The 27,390-nt window shown below is 41.8% G+C and overlaps 1 protein-coding gene across 4 annotated transcripts in view; it reads left to right on the top strand.

Moving 5' to 3' along the window:
* The window catches only part of LOC110537143 (unconventional myosin-Vb), a 75,998-nt gene that overhangs the window by 35,880 nt on the left and 12,728 nt on the right, over window positions 1–27,390 (top strand). For 3 of the 4 annotated variants that reach the window (XM_036937131.2, XM_036937133.2, XM_036937132.2), the window contains exons 14-29: window positions 3,060–3,143; window positions 5,209–5,361; window positions 5,585–5,682; window positions 7,489–7,575; window positions 8,511–8,622; window positions 9,224–9,435; window positions 9,606–9,762; window positions 12,004–12,243; window positions 12,517–12,753; window positions 13,770–13,863; window positions 19,285–19,418; window positions 19,502–19,621; window positions 19,729–19,863; window positions 20,122–20,184; window positions 23,433–23,675; window positions 26,351–26,445. In XM_036937131.2, coding sequence (XP_036793026.2) covers window positions 3,060–3,143; window positions 5,209–5,361; window positions 5,585–5,682; window positions 7,489–7,575; window positions 8,511–8,622; window positions 9,224–9,435; window positions 9,606–9,762; window positions 12,004–12,243; window positions 12,517–12,753; window positions 13,770–13,863; window positions 19,285–19,418; window positions 19,502–19,621; window positions 19,729–19,863; window positions 20,122–20,184; window positions 23,433–23,675; window positions 26,351–26,445 — 2,264 coding nt within the window. Of the gene's footprint in view, window positions 1–3,059; window positions 3,144–5,208; window positions 5,362–5,584; window positions 5,683–6,983; window positions 7,155–7,488; window positions 7,576–8,510; window positions 8,623–9,223; window positions 9,436–9,605; window positions 9,763–12,003; window positions 12,244–12,516; window positions 12,754–13,769; window positions 13,864–19,284; window positions 19,419–19,501; window positions 19,622–19,728; window positions 19,864–20,121; window positions 20,185–23,432; window positions 23,676–26,350; window positions 26,446–27,390 lie in introns of those variants that run through there. The other variant, XM_090191956.1, reaches the window with a different exon arrangement.

The raw sequence follows: 27,390 nt of genomic DNA, 5'->3' as shown, positions 1-27,390 counted from the left end.
GTTGGTGTGACTACTGTGTAGTGTTGGTGTGACTACTGTGTAGTGATGGTGTAATATAGTGTTGGTGTGACTACTGTGTAGTGTTGGTGTGAGTACTATATAGTGTTGGTGTGAGTACTGTATAGTGTTGGTGTAATATAGTGATGGTGTGACTACTGTGTAGTGTTGGTGTAATATAGTGTTGGTGTGACTACTGTGTAGTGTTGGTTTAATATAGTGTTGGTGTGAGTACTGTATAGTGTTGGTGTAATATAGTGTTGGTGTGACTACTGTGTAGTGTTGGTGTGACTACTGTATAGTGTTGGTTTAATATAGTGTTGGTGTGAGTACTGTATAGTGTTGGTGTAATATAGTGTTGGTGTGACTACTGTGTAGTGATGGTGTAATATAGTGTTGGTGTGACTACTGTGTAGTGTTGGTGTAAGTATAGTGTTGGTGTGAGTACTATATAGTGTTGGTGTGAGTACTGTATAGTGTTGGTGTAATATAGTGTTGGTGTGACTACTGTGTAGTGTTGGTTTAATATAGTGTTGGTGTGACTACTGTGTAGTGTTGGTGTGACTACTGTATAGTGTTGGTTTAATATAGTGTTGGTGTGAGTACTGTATAGTGTTGGTGTAATATAGTGTTGGTGTGACTACTGTGTAGTGATGGTGTAATATAGTGTTGGTGTGACTACTGTGTAGTGTTGGTGTAAGTATAGTGTTGGTGTGAGTACTATATAGTGTTGGTGTGAGTACTGTATAGTGTTGGTGTAATATAGTGTTGGTGTGACTACTGTGTAGTGTTGGTTTAATATAGTGTTGGTGTGAGTACTGTATAGTGTTGGTGTAAGTATATTGTTGGTGTGAGTACTATATAATGTTGGTGTGAGTACTGTATAGTGTTGGTTTAATATAGTGTTGGTGTGAGTACTGTATAGTGTTGGTGTAATATAGTGTTGGTGTGAGTACTGTATAGTGTTAGTGTAAGTATATTGTTGGTGTGAGTGAGCTCAGTGGCCCTACAGTGTCTCCGCTCCTCATTATAACACAAGCTCTAATTAACTCAGAGAGCAACACTAGCTCCTACTTAGAGGAGCTAGCACTTTAAATACAGACTTCCCCAGTGAAGTGCTGCCTGTGTATCTGATGCCAAATGTGGGTCGAGTAAATAGATGAAAGGCAGGCAGCCATAGCGTTGTCCTTTATTTAACATGGTAATTTCCATGACAAACAAGGTATATGAGAGTCCTGTTAATGTAGAGAGGATGTCCCCAGCTCACCTCTGTTAAGTTGGCGTTAAACCGATTCCCTTAGGGTGTTTCTCTTCCTCTAACTCTCTCTCCAAGTGAAAACTTGTAGGACCTACCTTCACTCACTGCTCTTTATATCTCACATCCTGGTATAATGAGAACAACCTGCAACCCTATCTGTGAGAAAGAGGAGAGAGCTAGGGTAAAGTGTTAGACCGGACTGGGCTGGAGGCTGGGGCTGCTGATGGACAGACAAATGGGAACAAAAATAGACTGACTGAGAGGGATCTCCTTCCAATCAATGCCTGCACTCATTTCCCCATGTTACTCAACATCTGAATGAACACTTTCATAAACTCAGAATATAAACTAATCTGGCTCATAATTTTCTGTTCTCAGCAAATGCTTCTGTTTAAACTGCATCATACATTAAATAATTTGATATACAGCTGGTTGTTTAGTTAGTTAAGCAATTACAGTTCCTGTAAATGGCTTGCTGAAGGGCCCAACAGCAGGATTGTGTGGCTCTTTTGCGATTTGACCCAACAACCATCCAGAGTCCATAATTGTACAAATGGTGCTTTCAGAAAGTATTCACACGCCTTCGCTATTTCCACATTTTGTTGTGTTACAGCCTGAATTTAATATGGATTAAATGTTGATTTTGTGTCACTGGCCTACATATAATACTCCATAATGTCAAAGTGGAATTATGTTTTTAGAAATGTTTACAAAGAATGACAATTTAAAACCTGACATTTCTTGAGTCAAAAAGTGTTCAATCGTTATGTCAAGCATAAATAAGTTCAGGAGTAAAAATGTGCTTCAAACGTCACAAAATAAGAGGCCAATGGTGACTTTAAAACAGTAACAGAGTTTAATGGCTGTGATATAAAACTGAGGATGGATCAACAACATTGTAGTTACTCCACAATACTAACCTAAATGACAGAGTGAAAGAAGGAAGCCTGTACAGGATAAAAATATTCCAAAACATGCCTCCTGTTTGCAATGAGGCACTAAAGTAAAACTGCAACAAATAAAATGGCCTTTTCATGTCCTGAATTTGTTTGGGGCAAATCCAACACAACACATCCCTGAGTACCGCACTTCACATTTTCAAGTATGGTGGTGGCTGCATCATGTTATGGGTATGCTTGTCATTGGCAAGGACTAGGGATTTTGGGGGGGATAAAAATAAATGGAATAGAGCTAAACACAGCCACAGTCCTAGAGGAAAATCTAATTAAGTCTGCTTTTCAACAGACACTGAGAGACAAATTCACCTTTCAGCAGGAACATAACCTAAAACTTGAAAATCTATGGCAAGACTTGAAAATGGCTGTCCAGCTATTATCAACAACCAATTTGACAGAGCTTGAAGAATTTAAAAAATAATAATGTGCAAATATTGTACAATCCAGGTGTTCAAAGCTCTTAGAGTTATCCAGAAAGTCTCACAGCTGTAATCACTGCCAGAGATTATTCTAACATGTATTGACTCAGAGGTGGGAATACTTATGTAAATGAGATATTTCTGTATTTAATTTAATACATTTGCAAACATTTCTAAAAAACAAGTTTTCACTTTGTCATTATGGGGTATTGTGTGCAGATGGGTGATGGAAAAAAAATATTTGATCAATTTTGAATTCAGGCTGTAACACAACAAAATGTGAAGTAAGTCAGGGGTATGAATACTTTTTGAAGGCACTGTAATTACCATAGTTGATTAAAGGTTTGCTTATTTAATTGTCGCTGTATTTAGATGTACTGTATATTTCTATAAGTGCAGTCCATTATGTCTACCTCTGTCCCCTGGCAGGTTGAGTACCAGTGTGACGGGTTCCTGGAGAAGAACAGAGACACTGTCTACGAGGAACAGATTAACATTCTGAAGGCCAGCAAGGTGAGAGAGAATAATGTCCTTACGCCACGAGCACAATATCACAGCCATAATAATACTCCTGCTTATTTCCTATATCATATAGTGGACACCTCTCACACTAAACACACTGCCCACTTAACTGGAGAAAGAAGTCTATTTTTAAGCTTTACCTGATGTAACATCCAACCCTTTGGCTTTTACTCCATTTATGGACTTCTTTCTTGGAAAAGCAGCACTGTAAAGCTTTTACCAAATGAGTTTACTGCTTAAAGAGGCTTCAGTTTTGGGACAGAGTGTAACTACGCAAATAAGTTACATGATTTAGAAAGAAGCAAATTGAAAGCGTTTCACAGGTTCCTATTCTGGGAAGTATAGGTCCTATCAGATAGAGTTGTTGTTTAAAGCCAGGCTGACAACTTGTCAACACTTCACATGAATCCTAGTTTTAAATCCTGCTTTACATTCTAATTTGAAATACATTGAATGTTAATTAAGCAGTTATATCAACATTCTACTATATTGCAGATGAACTGTCACAATCACAACACACATACACACACTCTTTCTGATGTCCTCTGACTCCTGCCTCTCCAAGCCAAACTCAAACTGCTGGATTGGAACCTAACTTCAGCATATGTTCTCTGCATGACCTTTGCGATATAAACCAAGTGTGCATTGGCTTTCTCATTCATTTGAGTTCAGTTAATTTCAGTTAACTTTCACACCCCCACTGCCACTCACTCTCTTTGGGACAAATACCAACTTTTAGTTCCCTTCATCTGGTGTTAGTATTCAGCCCTTTCACTTTCTTCCATCTTGACTTCCTCTCTCCTAATGTCCTCTCCTCAGCATTACTAATGAAACAGCCATTAAGAGCATGTAAATGAGAGGGAATATTGAGAGGCAAGGAGAGATTTCATGTTCTGCCTAAAAGCATACTGTCTGTGGAAACAAATCAATTTTCTATCAGAAAGACACCAAGCTCTGTTGAACAGCACGGAGGAGTATCAGAAGGACTGAATAGAACAAATACATTTCAGATGCAGTCAAGGTTTGCTAAACAAAAGCAGTGATGAAGACATAATAGGTCCACCCCTGGTGATGGCAGTCTCAATATTGTAAAATATCCTGTACTGCATTTCTGTCTCTATACCTGTCATTTCAGTTATCTTTCTTGTGTGGGTTTTGCACCATAGTTGTCTCTGAGGCCCTTGCTCATTAAACCCTCGTATCTAGCTGAGGATGACAGTGACAGAGAAACCTGTCAACAGAGTGGAGCCTTAGAGGACTCGTGAGGGTCATGAAACTTCCTCCAGCTGATAATACTTTCCACAATAGACCATTACTGTAATATCTCACAGCCTGACAGCCCTGCTAACTCAAGCCCCAAGCCTGAGGAGAAGGATGGAGCAAGGAATCTCCATGAATCTTCATAGAAGGACCATAAATACAATCCAGCTTGCAGAGAGCTTCTTTTTTTTACAAAGCTATGAAGGAAACATTTTCCTGAAGAACGTTAATGTTCATGTCAGAATGAAACACTCTTGGCAAGTTTGGCAGAGAGGAGTATGAGAGAATAGTTATCAGTATGTATGGTGGGACTGGATTGTATCATTAGTCTTGTCACACCAGCCGTATCTGTGACAGGAATATGTATGTGCCATTATCAGTATTCCCTCTGCGTACACCTCTATCTGTCATGATCAGATGTGATTCTGCTGCTTGGTTGGTCCCCTTCACTGGTTCTGCTGAGGAGATGTGATTACAGAATGGTCCTAATTGAACACTTGAACGCTGGTTTATTGACGTTCCGTCCATTCATGCTCTTCACTACTGTTGTCTCATCAGTGTTCTTTAGCACACACTGCTATTTCACTGGATCCTGCAGTATAGCACGATTTGTATCTTATGAAAAAGACCTTTGTAGAAATTTCACACCACTTTTGGCGTGGTTTGGGGATTTGAGGTTGTTATCCAGCTGTAAAATGGGTTATAATATAATCTGTTTTATGATAAGTTGTTTGGATGAAACTCGCTGTTAAACATATGAATGATTCATGTGATTAACTTGTCCCCCATCTCCCAGTTCCAGCTCATGGCAGATCTGTTCCAGGACACTAATAAAGACAGCAGCATTTCCACATCTTCCTCCAGCAAGTCCTCCAGGGTCAACGTGCGGGCGTCCAAACCAACACCCAAAGTCCCCAACAAGGAGCATAGGAAAACCGTGGGCCACCAGGTTAGCATCCCCTCTGACACTATGAGGCCTGAGTTCAATCAACGTGCCTTTGGGCAGGAGTCTGTCTGTGCCATTGTCATAGTGCATTTCTAAAGAGTGTATTGAACCTTTCAATAGAAAGCAATGACATAACAAGTCTGTATTTTGAAAATTTGGGGGGGAGTATGAACTTTCCCCATCGTAGATGTTTAACTCGTTCCCCTTCTGTGTTTGTTTACTGTAGTTCCGTAGCTCCCTGCAGCTTCTCATGGAGACCCTGAATGCCACCACCCCCCACTATGTGCGTTGCATCAAGCCTAATGATGAGAAGGAGGCATTCTCGTGAGTAAATATTCATACCTTGACTCCCTTCCCTAATCAGATCTATAAGCCTGTGGTCTCCCACAGCTTAAGAAACGTGGTACGGTCATGGTGAGGTAATATTTCCATATATAATAGAACTCTAAAGAACATGCATGTAGTCAGGTGGAAAGACAGTCAGGAGAGAGTATTGTATGGGAGAGACAGAGCGACATCACCTGGGTGTGCATGCTGTGTTTTTTCTTTGGTTGCCTTCGCCCTAGTGTAGCCTGAGGTACTGATTCTCTCTCTCTTGTTGAGTGACTCTCAAGTCCCCTTCAGCACTGTGTAAACTCTGGGGTGGCAGGTAGCCTAGCAGTTAGAGGGGTGAGCCAGTAAACAGAGGGTTGCCAGATTGAATCTCGGGTCCGACGGGGAAAACCTGTTGAAGTGAGCTAGCAACCAGAGGGTATCTGATATCAAAGATGCCATTGCCTGTCGTTGTGCCCCCCACAACAACTGCTCCATGGGCACCCAGTGTGTCAGCCCCCCCCCCCAAAAAAAAACCTATGTATGTGTGTCTTTCGGAGGGGTTGGGATGAAGCGAGAGTTACATTCTGGTTGGACCTTGGTACAGTTGACTTATGAAGTGATCTTCGTCTTAAAGGTAGAATCTGTGAAATGACATCACCACGAGCAGCACCGCAGATATTGAGATGAGCGAGATGCAAGACTTTGCTCTCACACAGTCACACACAGTATCTGCACATGTGCACAGGTTCGCTTCATGCTGTTCACAGTGTGGTAGCTACTGGACCCAAAACAGCTGAGAAGTTGAGCATCACGCTTCAAAGCTCTTAGTTGTTGTGGAAATTGGCCCGCTATGCTGTTTACTTTCTGCATCTATGCCATATCGCTGAATCTACCTTTAATCTTAATCATACATGTTTCTCTTGCTCACCCTGGCACAACCATGTTGACTATTACTGGAAACTCTCATTCAAAATAAAGACTCAATAATCAATGTTGTCTTGATAAGCAGTGTAGAATGGGACATTTAAACCAGCACACTAGATATCCTAACTCCTGAGAAAACACTAAATATAACAAATGCAATGACCTATGTAAAATGGGATGTTGTCAATGCAGATACCCACAGGCTTTTGATTTGAGATGTTTGGTTTAGGAAGTGTATCAGTCTTAAACAGCACACATTGTAGACAGAATGTTTACTTCAGAATAACAAGAAAGAAGCAGAGGTCAGATTATGTTGGCATCTTCTTGACGCATTCTTCAGCACAAGGGCCTATTGAAGGTCTCTAAATCGAATGGTGTGCCTGCGTGAGTCACATGCTGTAGCTGGACTGTAGAAAACATACTGAAGGCTGTATGTAAGGAAACACAGTCAGTCTGCCAAGGCAGCACCGAGCCGACTAACATTTACATCCTCTCAATGTCTCTGTCTTCTACCTAATGGAGATGTGCACAATGCTGAAAGAGAAGCTTAAGCTCAGGTAGGAAGAGAGGAACAGCTTTTACTTGTCTGTGTATTGTAACTAACCCTCTTCCCAGAATGCAAGTGGGTTTTCATTGTGATGGTGGAACAATCTAGAAACTTTGTATAAGTGTTCTTTGTGTTAGTGTTCGCTGCATACCGTGTAAAACCGTTTTGCTGATCTTGCCGAGCCATCTTGTCACAAGAGGATCACAATGGAAATATTACTTTGTGTTATCCTTGATGATTTTACTCATTTACATTTTTTTAAATGTATGTGCTTGTTTTTAAAATGGTTCAATTAATAAATCTAAACTGAAAACAAAACTTATTTTGTCCCGTCTTTGTTGCAGGTTTGAGTCTAGGAGAGCTGTGCAGCAACTGAGAGCATGTGGAGTCCTGGAGACCATCCGCATCAGTGCTGCTGGGTACCCATCAAGGTAAGATGCTTCTCATACACAGAACACTACTGTTACGCTCTCTGCTGTGTGCGATAGTCGAAGCACAGAAATGAGTTGTAGTGCTTTGTGGCTCAGTTGGTAGAGCATGGCTCTTGCAATGCCAAGGGGTGTGGGTTTGATTCCCGCTGGGGCCACCCCCCCAAAATTATGCACGCAAGTCTGTAAGTCGCTTTAGATAAAAGTGTTTGCTAAATGGCATATATTATTATTCTATATATTACAATAGAATAGAATGTGATTGTTAAGGTACTCCTCTGTGATGTAATGGGCTTTCTCGATCTCCTAAGCAGGGGTGAAATTGAATTCCGTCTCTCCTGAGATGCGTGCTTCCCTGAGGGAGAACAGGAGGAGAGCAATGCGCCACTGGGATTTATAAAACTAGCATATATAATTTTTTAAGATGGTCATACCATGGATCAGTTAGATATTTTATTTAGAATTTTAGGACACCTATTGTATAGGTATCAAAAATATACATTGAAAAATGATTTGATAAAATATAGAATTTTACTACTATAGCCTACGCATTGACTAAGATGTTCATAAATGGCAAAACAGACAGTGAAAAAATGTATCATAACAAATAAGGTTTTGAAGTATCTGTCCTATTCTTAGGAGTTATAAGAAAGCTGATGAAATATATACTTTTTTTGGACACACATTTAACTCCTTTTTTTGTTGGTACAAAACTACTTTCATACATTTTTTAAAGCCGGTACCAGGTTACCTTCAGATGAGGCCCGTGACACTTGTGGGGTGTTGTAGAGCAAAACGGAAATCACCCTCGTGTTAGTGAGAGACTGATTTTGATGGAGACGTTTTTATTATCTTAATTAGATTGTCAATTGACTCCTAAGGATTTTAAAACAGATATTTTTCTGATATATTTGATTTTGATTCCTATGTGATTCCAGGTGGACGTACCCAGACTTCTTCAACAGATACAGAGTCCTCATGAAGAAGTCAGATATGACCGTTGGAGACAAGAAGCTGGTGTGCAGGAACCTGCTGGAGACCCTGGTCAAGGTAAGAAAGAGTTGTTTCAGCCCCCAGAAGCCCCAATCAAGATGGGAGAGGAAATGTACGAATGTCTGAAGATATCTCTCTTGGATGACTTTTGTTCCTCCCCTGGTTGAAGGATGTTGTTCTTTTCAACAGAGCTCCCTAACTCCTTCAGGAGTCCATCGTCATATTATAGAGCCTACGGCATGTCTGTTCTGATACAGTATATGTTAACCTATCCAGTGTTGGGAGGAAACAGCTTTGAATGTATAACCTGGGGAATGGAGATGTAAACAGGCAGATCATGAGTTTCAGTCCTGATGGAGGAATAGTGCTGTGCTCTTTAGGAATGATGGAGAATTAAGTATGCGCAGTCTGGGAGGTATTCTCTTGGCTTCTTGCTTTTCTCCATCTCAGTACATGAGCAAGAGAATATGGAGTTTATTCAGGTTAATAAATGTGTTGAATCTCTGGACAGTATGTAATGGATTTCTTAGCTGGGTGGAAACTAATTAACCTTGTGTTTGGTCATGCCCACTGATGTAACTGCCTTGATGCTCTGTTGATTGAACTGAAGTTAATGAATTCATGGAAACAAAATGGAGCTGTCTTTCTCTCTCACCAGGACCCAGACAAGTTTCAGTTTGGTAAGACCAAGATCTTCTTCAGAGCAGGCCAAGTGGCCTACCTGGAGAAGCTGAGGGCAGACAAGTTCCGCTCCGCCTGCATCAAGATCCAGAAGACGGTGCGAGGCTGGCTGCAGAGGGTCCGCTACCAGAAGATCCGGAAGTCCGCCATCAACCTGCAGAGATATGGCCGTGGATACATGGCCCGCAGGTGAGAGGAGAAACACTACATTCTGTTACACTAACAAAGCAGCAAATAATTGTATTTTTCTTGATAAATCACACAAAAAGCGTCATGAATCACTTATCCCAAATGGCAATATCAGTTCCAGTAACTTATTTCCTCCTCTTTTTGCCGTCTTTCTCTCCCGTCTGTCTCAGGTATGCGGAGCAGCTGCGTCTAACCCGCGCTGCTCTGATCTTCCAGAAGCAGTATCGTATGGTCAGAGAGCGGAGGGACTATCTAAGAGTGAGACAGGCTGTTGTCACCATCCAGGCCTTTACCAGGGGCATGTTAACGCGCAGGATCTTCCAGGAGGTACTACAACCACAACACTACCTGTCATGGCACTGGCTCACCTTTTCACCTTCTTTTTCCTGGGTTTTGTATGGGCAATTCCACCGTAAAATAATGATGCTGATACAATTTTTCACTTTAAAATGTACAGTTGAAGTCGGAAGTTTACATACACTTAGGTTGGAGTCATTAAAACTCGTTTTCAACCATTCCACAAATTTCTTGTTAACAAACTATAGTTTTGGCAAGTCGGTTTAGGACATCTACTTTCTGCATGACACAAGTAATTTTTCCAACAATTGTTTACAGACAGATTATTTCACTGATAATTAATTGTATCATAATTCCAGTGGGTCAGAAGTTTACATACACTAAGTTGACTGTGCCTATAAACAGCTTGGAAAATTCCAGAAAACGATGTCATGGCTTTAGAAGCTTCTGATAGGCTAATTGACATAATTTGAGTCAATTGGAGGTGTACCTGTGGATGTATTTCAATGCCTACCTTCAAACTCAGTGCCTCTTTGCTTGACATCATGGGAAAATCAAAATAAATCTGAAAATTGTAGACCTCCTAGTCTGGTTCATCCTTGGGAGCAATCTCCAAACGCCTGAAAGTACCACGTTCATCTGTACAAGCAATCGTACGCAAGTATAAACACCATGGGACCACATAGCCGTCATATCGCTCAGGAAGGAGACGTGTTCTGTCTCCTAGAGATTAGCGTACTTTGGTGCGAAAAGTGCAAATCAATCCCAGAACAACAGCAAAGGACCTTGTGAAGATGCTGGAGGAAACAGGTACAAAAGTATCTATATCCACAATAAAACGAGTCCTATATCGGCATAACTTGGAAAGGTCGCTCTGCAAGGAAGAAGCCACTGCTCCAAAACCGCCAAAAAAAAGCCAGACGGTTTGCAACTGCACATGAGGACAAAGATCATACTTTTTGAATAAATGTTCTCTGGTCTGATGAAACAAAAATAGAACTGTTTGGCCATAATGACCATCGTTATGTTTGGAGGAAAAAGGGGGAGGCTTGCAAGCCGAAGATCACCATCCCAACCGTGAAGCACGGAGGTGCCAGCATCATGTTGTGGGGGTGCTTTGCTCCAGGAGGGACTGGTGCACTTCACAAAATAGATGGCATCATGAGGAAGGACAATTATGTGCATTGGTGCACTTCACAAAATAGATGGCATCATGAGGAAGGACAATTATGTGCAGATACACTAGAAGCAACATCTCAAATCAGCCAGGGAGTTAAAGCTTGGTTGCAAATGGACAATGACCCCAAGCATACTTCCAAAGTTGTGGCAAAATGGCTTAAGGACAACAAAGTCAAGGTATTGGAGTGGCCATCACAAATCACTCAATCCCATTGAACATTTTGGGGCAGAACTGAAATAGTGTGTGCGAGCAAGGAGGCCTACAAACCTGACTCAGTTACACCAGCTCTGTCAGGAGGAATGGGCCAACATTCACCCAATTTATTGTGGGAAGCTTGTGGAAGGCTACCTGAATTGGTTGACTCAAGTTAAACAATTTCAATTCAATGCTACCAAATACTAATTGAGTGTATGTAAACTTCTGACCCACTGGGAATGTGATGAAAGAAATAAAAGCTGAAATAAATAAATCTCTCTACTATTGTTGTGACATTTCACATTCTTAAAATAAAGTGGTGATCCTAACTGACCTAAGACAGGGAATTAAATGTCAGGAATTGTGAAAAACTGAGTTTAAATGTATTTGGCTAAGGTGTATGTAAACTTCCGACTTCAACTGTATACCAAACAAAAACCAATGATTGCAAAGTTAAACAAATCATTCAACTCTTTTCACAAGGACTACTTTTAATAAATCCACTGAAAATTGGACAAAAACACTTTAAGAACATTGCAGATGCAAAGTTTGGTAACAGAATGACGGTTTGTTGAAACATATTAGCGATCTATCAGGAGTAAAGTGTTCATTGAGAAGATGACTCAGTGTTGGACTTGTTGTCCAGTTTGTGTGACTTGAAAATTGGAGACGAAGTGCCTCCGATTTGAAATGGAATGTGATCAGGCGGACCTTGCAGAAATGCTCCCTTCTATGGTGCCTTCTCAGATACACTAGATTCCCTTTGGATTGAGATCTCTAGAATTTCTCCGACTGGGAATTCTGAAGTTACCTACATATTTCCCATCACATTGATTGTACAGTATAATAAATGATTCCTTGTCTCTGCTATCTACCTCCCTTCTCCACCTCCCCAGTTCCTTCTGCACCACAAAGCCATGATCATCCAGAAGCATGTCCGAGGCTGGCTCACCAGGAGGAAGTTCAGGCGGGCACGGAACGCCGCCATCACCATCCAGTGTGCCTACCGCCTCATGCGAGCCAAGCAGGAGCTGAAACAGCTGAAGATTGAAGCGAGGTCCGCTCAACATCTGAAGAAGCTCAACACGGGCATGGAGAACAAGATCGTCCAGCTGCAGAGGAAGATGGATGACCAGGTACAGTCAAAGAACCATGGTTCAACCCACGTTGTAGAAGTACACTGTTCTATAAGGCTAGTAGCCTACACAATGAGTGCTATAATGCAAAGAAGGCTCAATGAAAGGACAATATTTTGGCACAATATTCATTTCCATTTGCAGTCATATTTTTGCACAGCTAAAACCATTTAGCTAGACTAAACTGTCTGTAAATTATGTTAAAAAGTGATTGATTTGAAATTGATGTCCCATATTAGTAACCAGAGCTCTCTCTCCTGTCTCACTGTGTAGACCAGCGATCTGAAGACTCAGAATGAGCAGCTGGTGGTGGCCAAAGCCTCCCTGGGCTCAGAGGTGAACAAGCTGCAGAAGGAGCTGGAGATGATACGCAGTCGCCAGGGTGACGGCAGTCAGCTGACCTCTCTTCAGGATGAGCTGGAGAAGCTCAGGGCTGAGCTCCAGGAAGCACACACCCACATGAAGAAGCTGGAGGAGAAGCACAGCAACGAGAAGATGGGACTGGAACAGGTGAGCTATCAATCACTAAAGGGGCGAAAGTACATTTTCTTTTTACAAGGCTGTCACTGTTTTATCTTTTGTTTTATATGTAATGTAAGTGCTTTAATATGTTCCCCCAGGAAGAGAAGATGTTGCCTTGGCAGCAGCTAATGGGGATCCCTAATAAATACAAATAGTTGGGATTTTGTATGCTGTTAACAAAGTGTTGAAGAGAGCAATCCTCTGCATCCACATGAACTAGGATGAATGGCAGTTGTGCAGTACCTCAAGCTAGGACAGACTTTTTTTCTGATTAGCAGACAGGTTGCCATCTTTCTCTGTTCATTTACATCATTCAGAGTTATTGGACTACTGAACCTTCTGTTGAATGAACAAAACCTTCCTGTCTGAAACGCGTTGGTGAAAACAGCCGTTAAGTGCCTGAGTAGCTCCACAAAATGCTTGTAGCAGCGTTTTTACTGAATGTAAAACACCTGATTCTCAAGGGATTTCCTCTAACAATCTCACAATGGATTTAATTGGATTTAATTGGACTGTATCAGTGTTCTCCTACTGACCTGAAAGTGATACAATGCATATATTTTTGTATTGTTTTGGCCCCCTGACAGGAATTAAGAAAGCCATTGTTATGTACATTGGGTGTGGGCTTTTGCAGTGCCCCAGTGGTAATGGACGCCCCTCTTTGGCCCTTTGATTCTCTTCTCTTCGAGTCGGCCATTTTGTCACAATGCAGGGGCTGTCCCTGGCTCTCTAGCTCTGTCTGACATCACTATGAGAGCCTCACACACAGGAACTACAGATTCAAGTCACTTAAAGAGAAACAAACAAAATACTTTTTGGTCACTTGTAGAGGACCTTTAAAGTATGTAGCATCTATTGTGTTTCAAGGTTCTCCACGGATTGAAGTAGCAAATGAAAATAGGTCAAACAAAATCAATTGCTCTTGAACTGGCCAACCAGCTCCTTCTAATGTCTCTATTTCTTTATTTTATTCAAGCTCTTGTTCTTTTTTGTCTATTTCTTAGAGAGTGGAGGAACTGGACAGGGAGAATTCTATGCTGAAGAGTGAAAAGGAGGAGATGAACCGAAGGATTCTGCACCACTCCAAGAGCACGGAAGGTGAGTGCTTTTTATATGTCCTACACTCTTCAAACCCCTAAAAGGGAAACAATAGCGCCACAGTGATTAGCTGATGTACAGGAGGGGTTGAAGGTAAAATGGTAGACTCACAGTTAGCCCTGCAGACTGCTAACCCTGCCCTGAAGGGAGGGATGGCTTGTTTCCCCACACAAGAGGGGTTTCTGTTTGGAAGTAGGACGAGAAAAGCAGAAACTGCATCAAGTTACGCAGCAGCAATGTGAGACTTAAAAAATAAACTGTTTAACCTGAGACTGGAGTCAGCCATTGTTTATCACTGGGTGCACGTGGGGAAGTGTCACCTGTTAGCTTGGAAATATCTATCTGTAAATGTGCTAAATCTAAAGTCAGGTAGTATAGGTAGACTATTGATAGTTCATTTAAAATCCTTTGTCAATGGACTTCTTTTTGTCAATAACAAGTTACTTATGGTTTACAGCATCATCATCTCTGAACATTTTCACTGCCCTCTCTTATCTGAAGGCCATGTGCAATACTTCAACCAGGAGATTTTATCACAGAGCAGTTAATGAAAGGAGATCATTTTTCGTAATAATGTCACCAGGACAGTCTTCTCTGGTGGAAATTGAAATAGCTAGCCAGAGGCAGAGTAGAGTTATTGGTCTAATCTGCTCTCTTTATCTGCAGTGTTACTAATAGGTTCTCTGGGGTCCCCTTGGGTTGAGCGCTAGCACTGTGTACTTTAACACTATTGTGCTTTTTCTTTTCTACTAGCAGTTAGAGCAGCATGTTGTCCAGGCTGGTGTAAAGATATTGAGCTAGGGATGTTACATACCAGAGAACCCCTGTTATTAATGTCTCACATTATCAGTTCAGTAGCAACATACTATGATCCCAGTCATTTTGCCTTTTTATTCAATCCCTCATAGTGTGATATGGGGATGAAGAGTCATCAGACCGCCCACCAGAGCATATAAAGATGATACATATATTCAAATAACGCATGCAAGGGTAGGTTTCAGATCATGAAACTAATAGAGCCTCTTCAATCTGTGTTTAATTCCCCTGTCATATTTTATTGCGGCCATATCTTCAGAGAGAGAGAGGCTGTGTGATATGGAGCTGAGCCGTGGGGGGACGGGGGGGCAGATAGAAAAGACTGCATCAGCAGTTATTTGGAATCATGCCAATACAATCATATATCCCTAAAATGAACACATGAAATGGTGGTGAGTTGATATTCAATACCTCTAATGGAGTGTATTGTAACTTAGCGATGGCTTGTTTTCTGGTCACTGCCTTAACTGAATTGGAGGCTCATCTAAAGGACAGCAATTGAGCAATAGTACACTGCAAAAAATCTAAACGCAACGTGTAAAGTGTTGGTCCCATGTTTCATACACTGAAATAAAATATCCCGAAAAATGTCCCTATGCCCACAAAGCACAAATTTGTTTACATCCCTGTTTGTGAACATTTCTCCTTTGACAAGATAATCCATCCACCTGCGCCAAATACAACAGGTGTAGACCATACTGTGAAATGCTTACTTTCAAACCCCCGAGCTGACAAGGTACAAATCTGTTGTTCTGCCCCTGAACAGGTAGTTAACCCACTGTTCCTAGGCCGTCATTGAAAATAAGAATTTGTTCATAACTGACTTGCCTAGTTAAATAAAGGTAAATAAAAAATATTATAAAAAGCCCTTAATGTAGTTCAAGAAATAGTTAAGAAAATATTTACAAAATAAACTTAAGTAAAAAAAAATAAATGTAATAAGTAACACAATAAAATGACAATATTGAGGCTATATACAGGGGGTACCGGTACTGAGTCAATGTGCAGGGGTACAGGTTAGTTGAGTTAATTTGTACATGTAGGTAGGGGTGAAGTGACCATACATAGATAATAAACATCGAGTAGCAGCAGTGTAAAAAGAAAGGGGGGTCAATGTGAATAGTCCGTGTGGCCATTTTGATTAATTGTACAGCAGTCTTATGGCTTGGTGGTAGAAGCTGTTAAGGAGCCTTTTGGACCTTGACTTGGCACCCTGGTACCGCTTGCCGTGTTTAGCAGAGAGAACAGTCTATGACTTGGTTGACTGGAGTCTTGGACAATTTTTTGGGGCCTTCCTCTGGTGTGGCATGTCAAGAAGCTTATTAAACAGCATGATCATTATACAATTGACATGCTGACTGCAGGAATGTCCACCAGAGCTGTTACCAGAGAATGTAATGTTCATTTCTCAACCATAAGCTGCCTCCAGTGTCCAACCGGCCTCACAACCACAGACCACACTAACCATGCCAGCCCAGGAGCTCCACAACTGAAGAATGTCTGGTAGAAAATGCCAGAAACAGTCTCAGGGAAGTTCATCTGTGTGTTCGTCATCCTCACCAAGGTCTTGACCTGACTGCAGTAAAGCATTGTAACCGACTTCAGTGGGTAAATGTCACCTTCGATGGCCACCGGCACGCTAGAGAAGTGTGTTCTTCACAGATGAATGCCGGTTTCAACTGTACTGCGCAGATGGCAGACCGGGTGTATTGCGTCGTGTGGGCGAGCAGTTTGCTGATGTCAACAAACAGAGTGCCCCGTGGTGGGGTTATGGTATGGGCAGGCATAAGCTGCAGAAAACAAACACAATTCCATTTCATCGATGGCAATTTGAATGCACAGAGATACCGTGACAAGATCCTGAGGCCCATTGTCGTGCCATTCATCCACCACCATCACCTCATGTTTCAGCATGATCATGCACGGCCCCATGTCGCTAGGATCTGTACACAATTCCTGGATGCTGAAAATGTCCCAGTTCTTCCATAGCCTGCATACTCACCAGACATGTCACTCATTGAACATGTTCAGGATGCTCTGGATTAGAAGTGTTCATTCAGTATTGTTGTAATTGTCATTATTACAAATTTAAAAAATGTTTAAAAAAAAAAAAAAATTCAATCGTCCGATTAATCGGTATCAGCTTTTTTGGTCCTCCAATAATCGGTATCAGTGTTGAAAAATCATAATACATCAATAAAATCAATTTAGCCTCAAATAAATAATGAAACATGTTCAATTTGGTTTAAATAATGCAAAAACAAAGTGTTGGAGAAGAAAGTAAAAGTGCAATATGTGCCATGTAAGAAAGCTTACGTTTAAGTTCCTTGCTCAGAACATAAGAATAGATGAAAACTGGTGGTTCCTTTTAACATGAGACTTCAATATTCCCAGATAAGAAGTTTTAGGTTGTAGTTATTTTAGGAATCATAGGACTATTTCCCTCTATACCATTTGTATTTCATTAACCTTTGACTATTGGATGTTCTTATAGGCACTTTAGTATTGCCAGTGTAACAGTATAGCTTCCGTCCCTCTCCTCGCTCCTCCCTGGGCTCGAACCAGGAACACAACGACAGCAGCCACCCTCGAAGCAGTGTTACCCATGCAGAGCAAGGGAAACAACCACTCCAAGGCTCAGAGCGAGTGACATTTGAAACGCTATTATAGCGCGCGCTAACTAGCCAGCCATTTCACTTCGGTTACACCAGCCTCATCTTGGGAGTTGATAGGCTTGAAATAAAAAACAGCGTGCTTGACGAACGGCTGCTGGCAAAACGCAAAGAAAGTGCTGTTTGAATGAATGTTTACGCACCTGCTTCTGCCTACCACCGCTCAGTTAGATACCTAGATACTTGTATGCTCAGTCAGATTAGGACTCGATAGATAATATCTAGTAGGCAGAATGATTGATTGTTTTTATAAGATAAGTTTAATGCTAGCTTACTGCAAGTTTACCTTGGCTAACTGCATTCGCGTAACAGGCAGTCTCCTTGTGGAGTGCAACGAGAGAGAGGCAGGTCGTTATAGCGTTGGACTAGTTAACTGTAAGGTTGCAAGATTGGATCCCCCGAGCTGACAATGTGAAAATCTGTCGTTCTGCCCCTGAATGAGGCAGTTAACCCACCGTTCCTAGGCCACCATTGAAAATAAGAATGTGTTCTTAACTGACTTGCCTAGTTAAATAAAGATTAAATAAAGCTGTAATAAAAAACAAAACAAAAAAAATCGGCCAAATCGGTGGATCCGGCTATTTCAGCCAGACCTGTTACTGACAGGTCTATAAAATCGAGCACACAGCCATGCAAAAGACAAACATTCACAGTAGAATGGGCTTACTGAAGAGCTCAGTAACTTTCAGTGTGGCACCATCATAGGATGCCACCTTTCCAACAAGTCAGTTCATCAAATTCCTGCCCTGCTAGAGCTGCCCCGGTAAACTGTAAGTGCTGATATTGTGAAGTGGAAACGTCTAGGAGCAACAACGGCTCAGCCACGAAGTGATAGGCCGCACAAGCTCACAGAACAGGACCACGAGTTCTGAAATGCATAGCGTGTAAAAATCGTCTGTCCTTGGCAGCAACACTCAATACCAAGTTCCAAACTGCCTTCGGAAGCAACGTCGGCACAAGAACTGTTCGTCGGGAGCTTCACGAAATGTGTTTCCTTGGCTGAGCAGCCGCACGCAAGCCTAAGATCACCATGCGCAATGCCAAGCGTCGGCTGGTGTAAAGCTTGCCGCCATTGGAGTGATGATTTGACAGTCAGACGGATGAATCTGGGTTTGGCGGATGCCAGGAGAATGCTACCTTCACCGATACACAGTGCTAACTGTAAAGTTTGGTGGAGGAGGAATAATGGTCTGGGGCTGTTTTTCATGGTTCGGGCTAGGCCCCTTAGTTCCAGTGAAAGGAAATCTTAACGCTACTGCATACAATGACATTCTAGACAATTCTGTGCTACTAACTTTGTGGCAACAGTTTGAGGAAGGCCCTTTCCTGTTTCAACACAACAATTCCGCTGTGCACAAAGATAGGTCCATACAGAAATGGTTTGTCGAGATCGGTGTGGAAGAACTTGACTGGCCTGCACAGAGCCCTGACCTCAACCCCATCGAACACCTTTGGTATAATTGGAACGCCAACTGCGAGCCAGGCCTAATTGCCCAACATCATTGCCGACCTCACTAATGCTCTTGTGGTTGAATGGAAGCAAGTCCCCGCAGCAATGTTCCAACATCTAATGGAAAGCCTTCACAGACAAGTGGAGGCTATTATAGCAGCAAAGGGGGGACCAACTCCAAATTACTGCCCATGATTTTGGAATGAGATGTTCGACGAGCAGGTGGCCACATACTTTTGGTCATATAGTGTCTATAGTGACCAACAGATGCACGTCTGTATTCCCAGTCTTGTGAAATCCATAGATTAGGGCCTAATTTATTTATTTAAATTGACTGATTTCCTTATTTGAACTGTAACTCAGTAAAATTGTTGAAATTGTTGTGTGTTGCGTTTATATTTTTGTTCAGTGTAAAAGAAGAGACTCAGTTGGAAGTGAATGAAAATGATTGATGTGGACTGGTCCTGTGTGTCTGTGTTTCAGACCAGGAGAGCAGTGCATCCCAGAGTGTGGGTCGGGTCCAGGCAGAGCTGGATGAGGAGAGGCAGCGCTACCAGAACCTGCTCAGGGAGTTCTCCAGACTGGAGCAGAGATATGACAACCTACAGGAGGCCAAGGTATGTGTGTGCCTGTGTATGTATGTAAGTGTCTTATGCCAAGATAGATGTCCAATAGTTCCCTGTCTCCTCATACCCTTCAGTTCCAACCTGGTCACAAGAGAAACAATTCTACTCAGAGCAGCCTGGAGTCTGACTCCAACTATCCTTCCATTTCTACCTCGGAGTTGGGAGACACTGACGATGCAATCCAGCTCGTAGAGGTAAGACCCTCTTAACTAGTATGAACCAGTCTTATACAGCCTTATACCGTCTGTTCATAGTTACTTGTGCCAGTTTTTTGTTGTGACCTGATATTGTCACCCTGCAGGAGATGGGAGTGGAGAAGGCAGCAATGGACATTGGTGTGTTCATGAAGCTGCAGAAGCGTGTTCGAGAGCTGGAACAGGAGAGGAAGAGACTGCAAGTCAACCTGGAAAAGATGGAGGACCAGGTTAACTGCAAGGTGGGCCCATGTCTCAGTCTAGTGTAGTTATTTTCTTGCTTATTTTTGTATACTTCTAAAATACCTACACAGAAGTTTCTGCTTTTACTGCAGGTTGAACTTTTGACCTTAAAAAGATTTTGTCTTGAATACCTTTAAGTTTAAGATTAGGATCGTGATCCTCAAACTTGGTGCTTGGGTAATAACATTGCACAATAATGGCCTGCCTCCGCCTTATCAACCTGAAGTGGAATGATTACGATTTACAATCTCTCTTAGGGAATTGAGCCAAAGACTACGTCGGAGCAAGAGAGTGAGGACCTGGCCTACAACAGTCTCAAGGTACAGATCCATCCACCACCACACAGATACACATACACGGACAGTGTGCAGTACTAGTCTGCAGTGGGATGTCTCTATTTGTGGTGTTTGATTTCTTCTTCACTCTGGCTGTTCTGCTGTCTTTGGCCGTCCTGCCTATGAAACTGTGGGTGAGTGGAACTTCCAGAGGATAGAGAGAGATACTGGCAGGCAGGGCATGGGTATATGGTAGGATAAAGCGCGATACTGGCAGGCAGGCACGGCATGGGTACATGGTAGGATAAAGCGAGATACTGGCAGGCAGGCATGGCATGGGCACATGGTAAGATAGAGAGAGAGAGATACTGGCAGGCATGCTCGGCATGGGTACATGGTAAGATAGAGAGAGAGAGATACTGGCAGGCATGCTCGGCATGGGTACATGGTAAGATAGAGAGAGAGAGATACTGGCAGGCATGCTCGGCATGGGTACATGGTAGGATAAAGCGAGATACTGGCAGGCAGGCACGGCATGGGCACATGGTAAGATAGAGAGAGAGAGATACTGGCAGGCATGCTCGGCATGGGTACATAGTAGAATTTAGACAAAATAGAGCGGTTTGTGGAGAGAGTTGGGTAGAGATGCCGGTGGGACAGGCTGATTTGGGTGAGAGCGAGAGAGAGGTAAGTGGGAATAGCGTGACAGGGTTCCAGCAGGGATGCTCTGATGGGAGGGTGCCCCAGGGGCAGGATTTGATGTTCAGGTAATGTGTAAAGGGAAAGAACACACAAACATTTATTTGATTTAATAACTCATGTTCAGCATATGTGCCTTGGTGAGAGAGAACCACTCTTGCTTTTGGCATGGATAAATCATTAACTTCTATGGCACAGTTGAGATCACCAGTGTGATTAAGTCTAATGCATTACAATATTATCAGAGGAGTCCATCTCAAGGTGCTTTTGAATTTAATCAAAAGTACAAGAGTTCAAAGTACAGGAGAATCCAATTTGAACATTTTAGAATATTTTTTTAATGTACAACATAGATAGATAGATAGATATATGGAAAATAATAAATAAAATGTGATATGAACTGAATATATGAAATTATTTTCATTTAAAGATTGTAACTTTAACCCCCCAAATGGAAAAATGACCAAATAAATACAAATTTGGTCACCCACAAAATTGGCCCATCTATACAGGGGGCTTGCTTTTTGCATCTCGGTCAATAGCACCATAATACCACACAACACAGGGTTTAGATTTGATTGGCAGTAAAAATATGTGTGTCATGGTTTGAGTCATGGGTCCTATTGTCGCTGAGCAAAATGTTGCCCATTGGAACTTGAAGTCTGTAGAAGAGAACCTTATAACTACTATTGGTGCCTTTATTTATGCTGAGGGACTCACTGCAGAGAGAGAGTTGAGCACAATTAGTCACTGGTACGGTATCTTAGAATATGAATAATCTTGTCAGTCTATCCATTTATCAACTGCAGTAGTCTGAAAGCCATGGCTGGCTTTTACCTACATTCCTTAGCTCAGAGTTTGGTAACAGGAGGCTTCGGGCCAAAACCGGCCTGCAAGTTAAAAATAACGTTTTTTTGGGGCCCCCAGCATTTGCAGGAATCACTAGGAATTCCGCTGAAAATGTGTTTAATTTAGGAGATCTGTTTCCAAGTATTCCCACAAATAAAACAGACGTGATTGTGTCTCAATGTAATCAAGGTATGAAATGTTATTTCAAATACAATCTCTTTATTGGCTTCGTTGTGGTCACTTTGCAGTGTACAAATTCTTATCATTATTTTCCGGTCCCCCGACCATTCGCTCAGACAAAAATCGGCTTGCGGCTGAATCAAATTGCCTACCCCTACCATACTGTAGATAAATAGCTACTTGTCATAGCTAAAATGAAAATCAGGGACAAATAGTTTTGATGTCTCTACAAGGATTGACTTACTAAGCTACTCACAATGAGCACAGTTGCATCCACACAATAATATGATTATTGTGGTTAGTCAGATTACTATAATAGATCATCTAAAATGTTTACATGCTTTGCAAGAAGAATGATTTCCCTAATAATCCTGTTTACATGGACACATCTCAAGTCAGGCTACCTAAAGGGACTTTCATAAATGCAGAAAATCAGCAATCAAAAAAAAACTGTACCACGGTGACCATGTTGTTTTTGCGAAGGCAATTTCATTCTGAGTTTGGATCTATAAAGTCTGTATGTGAAAATTATTTGTAAGATGCATACTTTCAGTTTTTCCGAACTCCGCCCGTGCATAAGAGGGAGGCTTGCGCTACCAGTGCTGGCACATGTGCACATCAAATACACAACTGGAACGCTAATTAAGCTGTTTACATGTCTTAATCATTTTAAAGATTGTTCAGAAAACCAGTGTTTTAATCAGCGTATGCTTACTTCGATTATGACCGTATGCCGATTTAAGATGAGTAGAGTAAGGCGTTTAACTATTTCTATACTCGGCCTACTGCCATAATCAGTATAATATCAAATGATTGGCGTGCATGTAAACATACTCAATGTGGCAGCAATCACATATTATTCTGCTCTACACTGAGTGTACAAAATATTAAGAACACCTTCCTAATATTGAGTTGTACCCCTCCCCCCTTTGTCCTCAGAACAGCCTCCATTTGTCAGGGCGTGGACTCTACAAGGTGTCGAAAGCATTCCACACGGATGCTGGCCCATGTTAACGCCAATGCTTCCCACAGTGGTCAAGGTGGCTGGATGTCCTTTGGGTGGTGGACTATTCTTGATAAACATGGGGAAACTTTTGAGCATGAAACTCAGCAGCATTGCAGTTCTTGACACAAACAGGTGTGCATGGCACCTACTACCATACCCCGTTCAAAGAGACTTAAATATTTTATCTTGCCCATTCACCGTCTGAATGGTACACATACAGAAGCCATCGCTCAGTTGTCTCGAGGCTTTAAAAATCCTTCTTTAACCTGTCTCCTCCCCTTCATCTACACTGATTGAAGTGGATTTAACAAGTGATATCAATAGGGGATCATAGCTTTCACCTGGATTCACATTGTCAGTCTGTCATGGAAAGAGCAGGTGTTCTTAATGTTTTGTACACTCAGTGTATATTACTTTATTACTTTTATTGCTATCAATCACTGTCATTCTTTCCAACATTGAGCCTTGGTATTTAATCACTTTGATAACCAATGATTACATAAACTCAATTTTAGATTGCCAATAAATCTCTTTGTACTTTGGCCGTGTGTTTCCACAGAGGCAGGAGCTGGAGTCTGAGAACAAAAAGCTGAAGAACGACCTGAACGAACTGAGGAAGGCCATTGCTGACCGCGCCTCCCAGAACAGCTCCTCCAATGAGCTGCAGGACGGCTACAACCTGCTGCTTGGCCAGCTCAAAGCAGCCAATGAGGAACTGGAAGTGCGCAAGGAGGAGGTCCTCATCCTCAGGACTCAAATTGTCAGTGCAGCCCATCAGAAAGAGGAGACAACCAATCAGATCGTAAGTTGACAAACTGGGAGTTAAATTGACATGGCTTTGGTTGCCTGTACTTAGGAAATGCAGCATTGATTGTCCACTTTATATGTCCCTGTTTGCTTATCAAAAGGTACAGGCACATTAATATACTTTAATATACACATTAATATACACAGATTATATACTTTTCTTGTTTGTGACTCTGGGTTGATGGGCAAAATGACTATAATGTGCTGAAACTTTATTGGGTCAAATCAGCCAGATTAAAAGCACCAAGCTTTAAGCACCAGCTGTCAGAGCAGCTCACAGATGACTGCACCTGTATTCTATTCCCATCTATAATTTAGCCCAAACAACTACTTCTTCCCCTACTGTATTTATTTATTTTGCTCCTTTGCACCCCATTATTTTTATTTCTACTTTGCACAATCTTCCACTGCAAATCTACCATTCCAGTGTTTTACTTGCTATATTGTATTTACTTCGCCACCATGGCCTTTTTTTTGCCTTTACCTCGCTTATCTCACCTCACTTGCTCACATCGTATATAGACTCATCTTTCTACTGTATTATTGACTGTATGTTTTGTTCATTCCATGTGTAACTCTGTGGCCAGGTCGCAGTTGTAAATGAGAACTTGTTCTCAACTAGCCTACCTGGTTAAATAAAGGTGAAATATAAAATATAAAAAACATGATAGACAGTCTTCAACTTCTTACACAAAACAAAAAAATTGAATAAGAAACATTTGATCAAATGTTACATTCTAGTTGGGTTCAGACAACGGTACAGCCACACTACATTTAAAAATATATATATTTTAGTTATATAGCAGACACTCTTATACAGAGCTACTTACTGTAGTGAGTGCATACATTTTCATACTTTTATTTACTGCTCCCCTGTGGGAATCGAACCCACAACCCTGGCGTTACAAGCTCCATGCTCTACCAACTGAGCCCCACAGATCATTAGTATGTATAAACTAGTATGTAACTAGAGTCATTATGAGACTTATGACAGAGACTGGCCTCCAACAGAGATGGGACTAGGAGTGTAAAAGACTGGGAGTCGATGGCAGATCACATGGTAATGTTCCTACAGTGTATTAACCTGAACTTATGTCCCGATGAAGAGCATTGTTAATGCGATCTCCCCATGCTGTTAAGCCGACTCAAGGACAGGAGAGCAGAAAGGATGATGGTGTGGAAGGCAGCAGAACAAACAGTCTTTAATCACCGAGGCGTATCTCTCCAATTCTCACTCCTCCTCATGCCTCACAAAGACGTTTCCCTAACAGAGAGAGAGAGATGTGGCAGAAAGAGGAAGAGATCACTGTCAGTATCATGACTCTCTTTATGTGGCTGTCTAGTTAATATATCAGACTACTGAGCGGCTCTCTCCCAGTCCCACCTTCTAGGTTAGTCGAGGATATGATTGGCGTGTCATACTCCTTAGAAGGATTTTTAATTAAAAAAAAAAAAAAATTATTTCACCTTTATTTAACCAGGTAGGCCAGTTGAGAACAACTTCTCATTTACAACTGCGACCTGTCCAACATAAAGCAAAGCTGTGTGACAAACAACACAGAGTTACACATGGAATAAACAAACATACAGTCAATACCACAATAGAGAAAAACAAAATATATATACAGTGTGTGCAAATGGTGTGAGGTAAGGCAATAAATAGGCCATAGTGGCGAAGTAATTACAATTTAGCAAATTAACACTGGAGTGATAGATGTGCAGATGATAATGTGCAAGTAGAAATACTGGTGTGCAAAAGAGCAAAAAAGTAAATAAAAACAATATGGGGATGAGGTAGGTAGATTGGATGGGCTATTTACAGATGGGCTGTGTACAGCTGCAGTGATCGGTAAGCTGCTCAGATAGCTGATGTTTAAAGTTAGTCAGGGAGATATAAGTCTCCAACATCAGCGATTTTTACAATTCATTCCAGTCATTGGCAGCAGAGAACTGGAAGGAAAGGCGGCCAAAGGAGGTGTTGGCTTTGGGGATGACCCGTGAGAAATGCCTGCTGGAGCGTGTGCTACGGGTGGGTGTTGTTATCGTGACCAGTGAGCTGAGATCAAGCGGAGCTTTACCTAGCAAAGACTTATAGATGACCTGGAGCCAGTGGGTCTGGTGACGAATATGTAGCGAGGGCCAGCCGACGAGAGCATACAGGTCGCAGTGGTGGGTGGTATATGGGGCTTTGGTGACAAAACGGATGGCACTGTGATAGACTGCATCCAATTTGCTGAGTAGAGTGTTGGAGGCTATTTGTGATTATGATTGACATGTCTTGCCCTCAGAGATGATGGCCTGTCTCTCTGATTATTCCTTCCCCAACTGATTGGTTCAGATGCAGACTTAGACAGGCGCTGGCCTGTAGTATGAAAGTGCGTTGAGGACAGTTTTACTACAATAAATGGGAAAGGAAAGGGGGATACCTAGTCAGTTGTACAACTGAAATGTGTCTTCCACATTTAACCGAACCCCTCATACTGTATGACTGAGGTTTATGAGTGAGTATTAAACACTGATTGGGTTTGATCTAAAGAGGGAAATAGATTAATCGATAAATGTCTGCATTATTCATTACCTTATAAAGCAGTTGTATCCACCAACTCTCTCCCAATGTCTTTACTACGGGTCTGATGGTATCGTAAATTTATCTCCCTCTCCTCTCCATAGGAAACCAATAACGTGCCTGAATGGACCAACAGCAAGAAGCCCATAGACAAGGAGGAGGCTGTGAGGGCCTACCATGGACTCTGTGAGTCTAAGAAGTAAGTTTGTCTTTCTGTACCTACTATTGTGAGTGCAGTAATGGAAAACAAACAGGCCTGTGATGAATATGGATGTTTCTGTTTTTTCTCTCATACCCACTGGTGCACAGAATGGGCAGCAATGCTTTTAAATGTAAATATCACATGGTTACTTATGGATTGGATTGAACATTTGTCACACTGGTGGTTCAGCTTTCATTCTATGTGACTGCAGACAATTACATAAGTGTTGCCTACTGTAGTTTTGTCCAACTGGAGATTGCCTAGAGACGTTCACTACTGTACCTCTATGCCCAGCTTTCAGTTCTACTACCAACATCAGTCAGTTGTAGTCCAACAGACCCAGTTTAGCTACAGAATGTTCAAGAGAAGAGAATGACTTTATTATCCCCATGGGGACATTTTTTATTTATTTCACCTTTATTTAACCAGGTATGCTAGTTGAGAACAAGTTCTCATTTACAACTGTGACCTGGCCAAGATAAAGCAAAGCAGTTTGAAACATACAACAACACAGAGTTACTCATGGAGTAAAACAAACATACAATCAATAATACAGCAGAAAAAGTCTATATACAGTGTGTACAAATGAGGTAAGATAAGGGAGTTAAGGCAATAAATAGGCCATGGTGGAGAAGTAATTACAATATACCAATTAAACACTGGAATGGTAGATGTGCAGAAGATGAATGTGCAAGTAGAGATACTGGGGTGCAAAGGTGCAAGATAAATAAATAAATAAATACAGTATGGGGATGAGGTAGTTGGATGGGCTATTTACAGATGGGCTATGTACTGGTGCAGGGATCTGTGAGCTGTTCTGACAGCTGGTGCTTAAAGCTAGTGAGGGAGATATGAGTCTCCAGCTTCAGTGATTTTTGCAGTTTGTTCCAGTCATTGGCAGCAGAGAACTGGAAGGAAAGGTGGCTAAAGGAGGGATTGGCT

Source organism: Oncorhynchus mykiss, chromosome 12 (assembly GCF_057628025.1).
Source record: "Oncorhynchus mykiss isolate SJ-2025 chromosome 12, ASM5762802v1, whole genome shotgun sequence".
In the NCBI taxonomy this organism is placed as follows: domain Eukaryota; kingdom Metazoa; phylum Chordata; class Actinopteri; order Salmoniformes; family Salmonidae; genus Oncorhynchus; species Oncorhynchus mykiss.
This window is presented reverse-complemented; position numbering and strand designations above follow the sequence as displayed.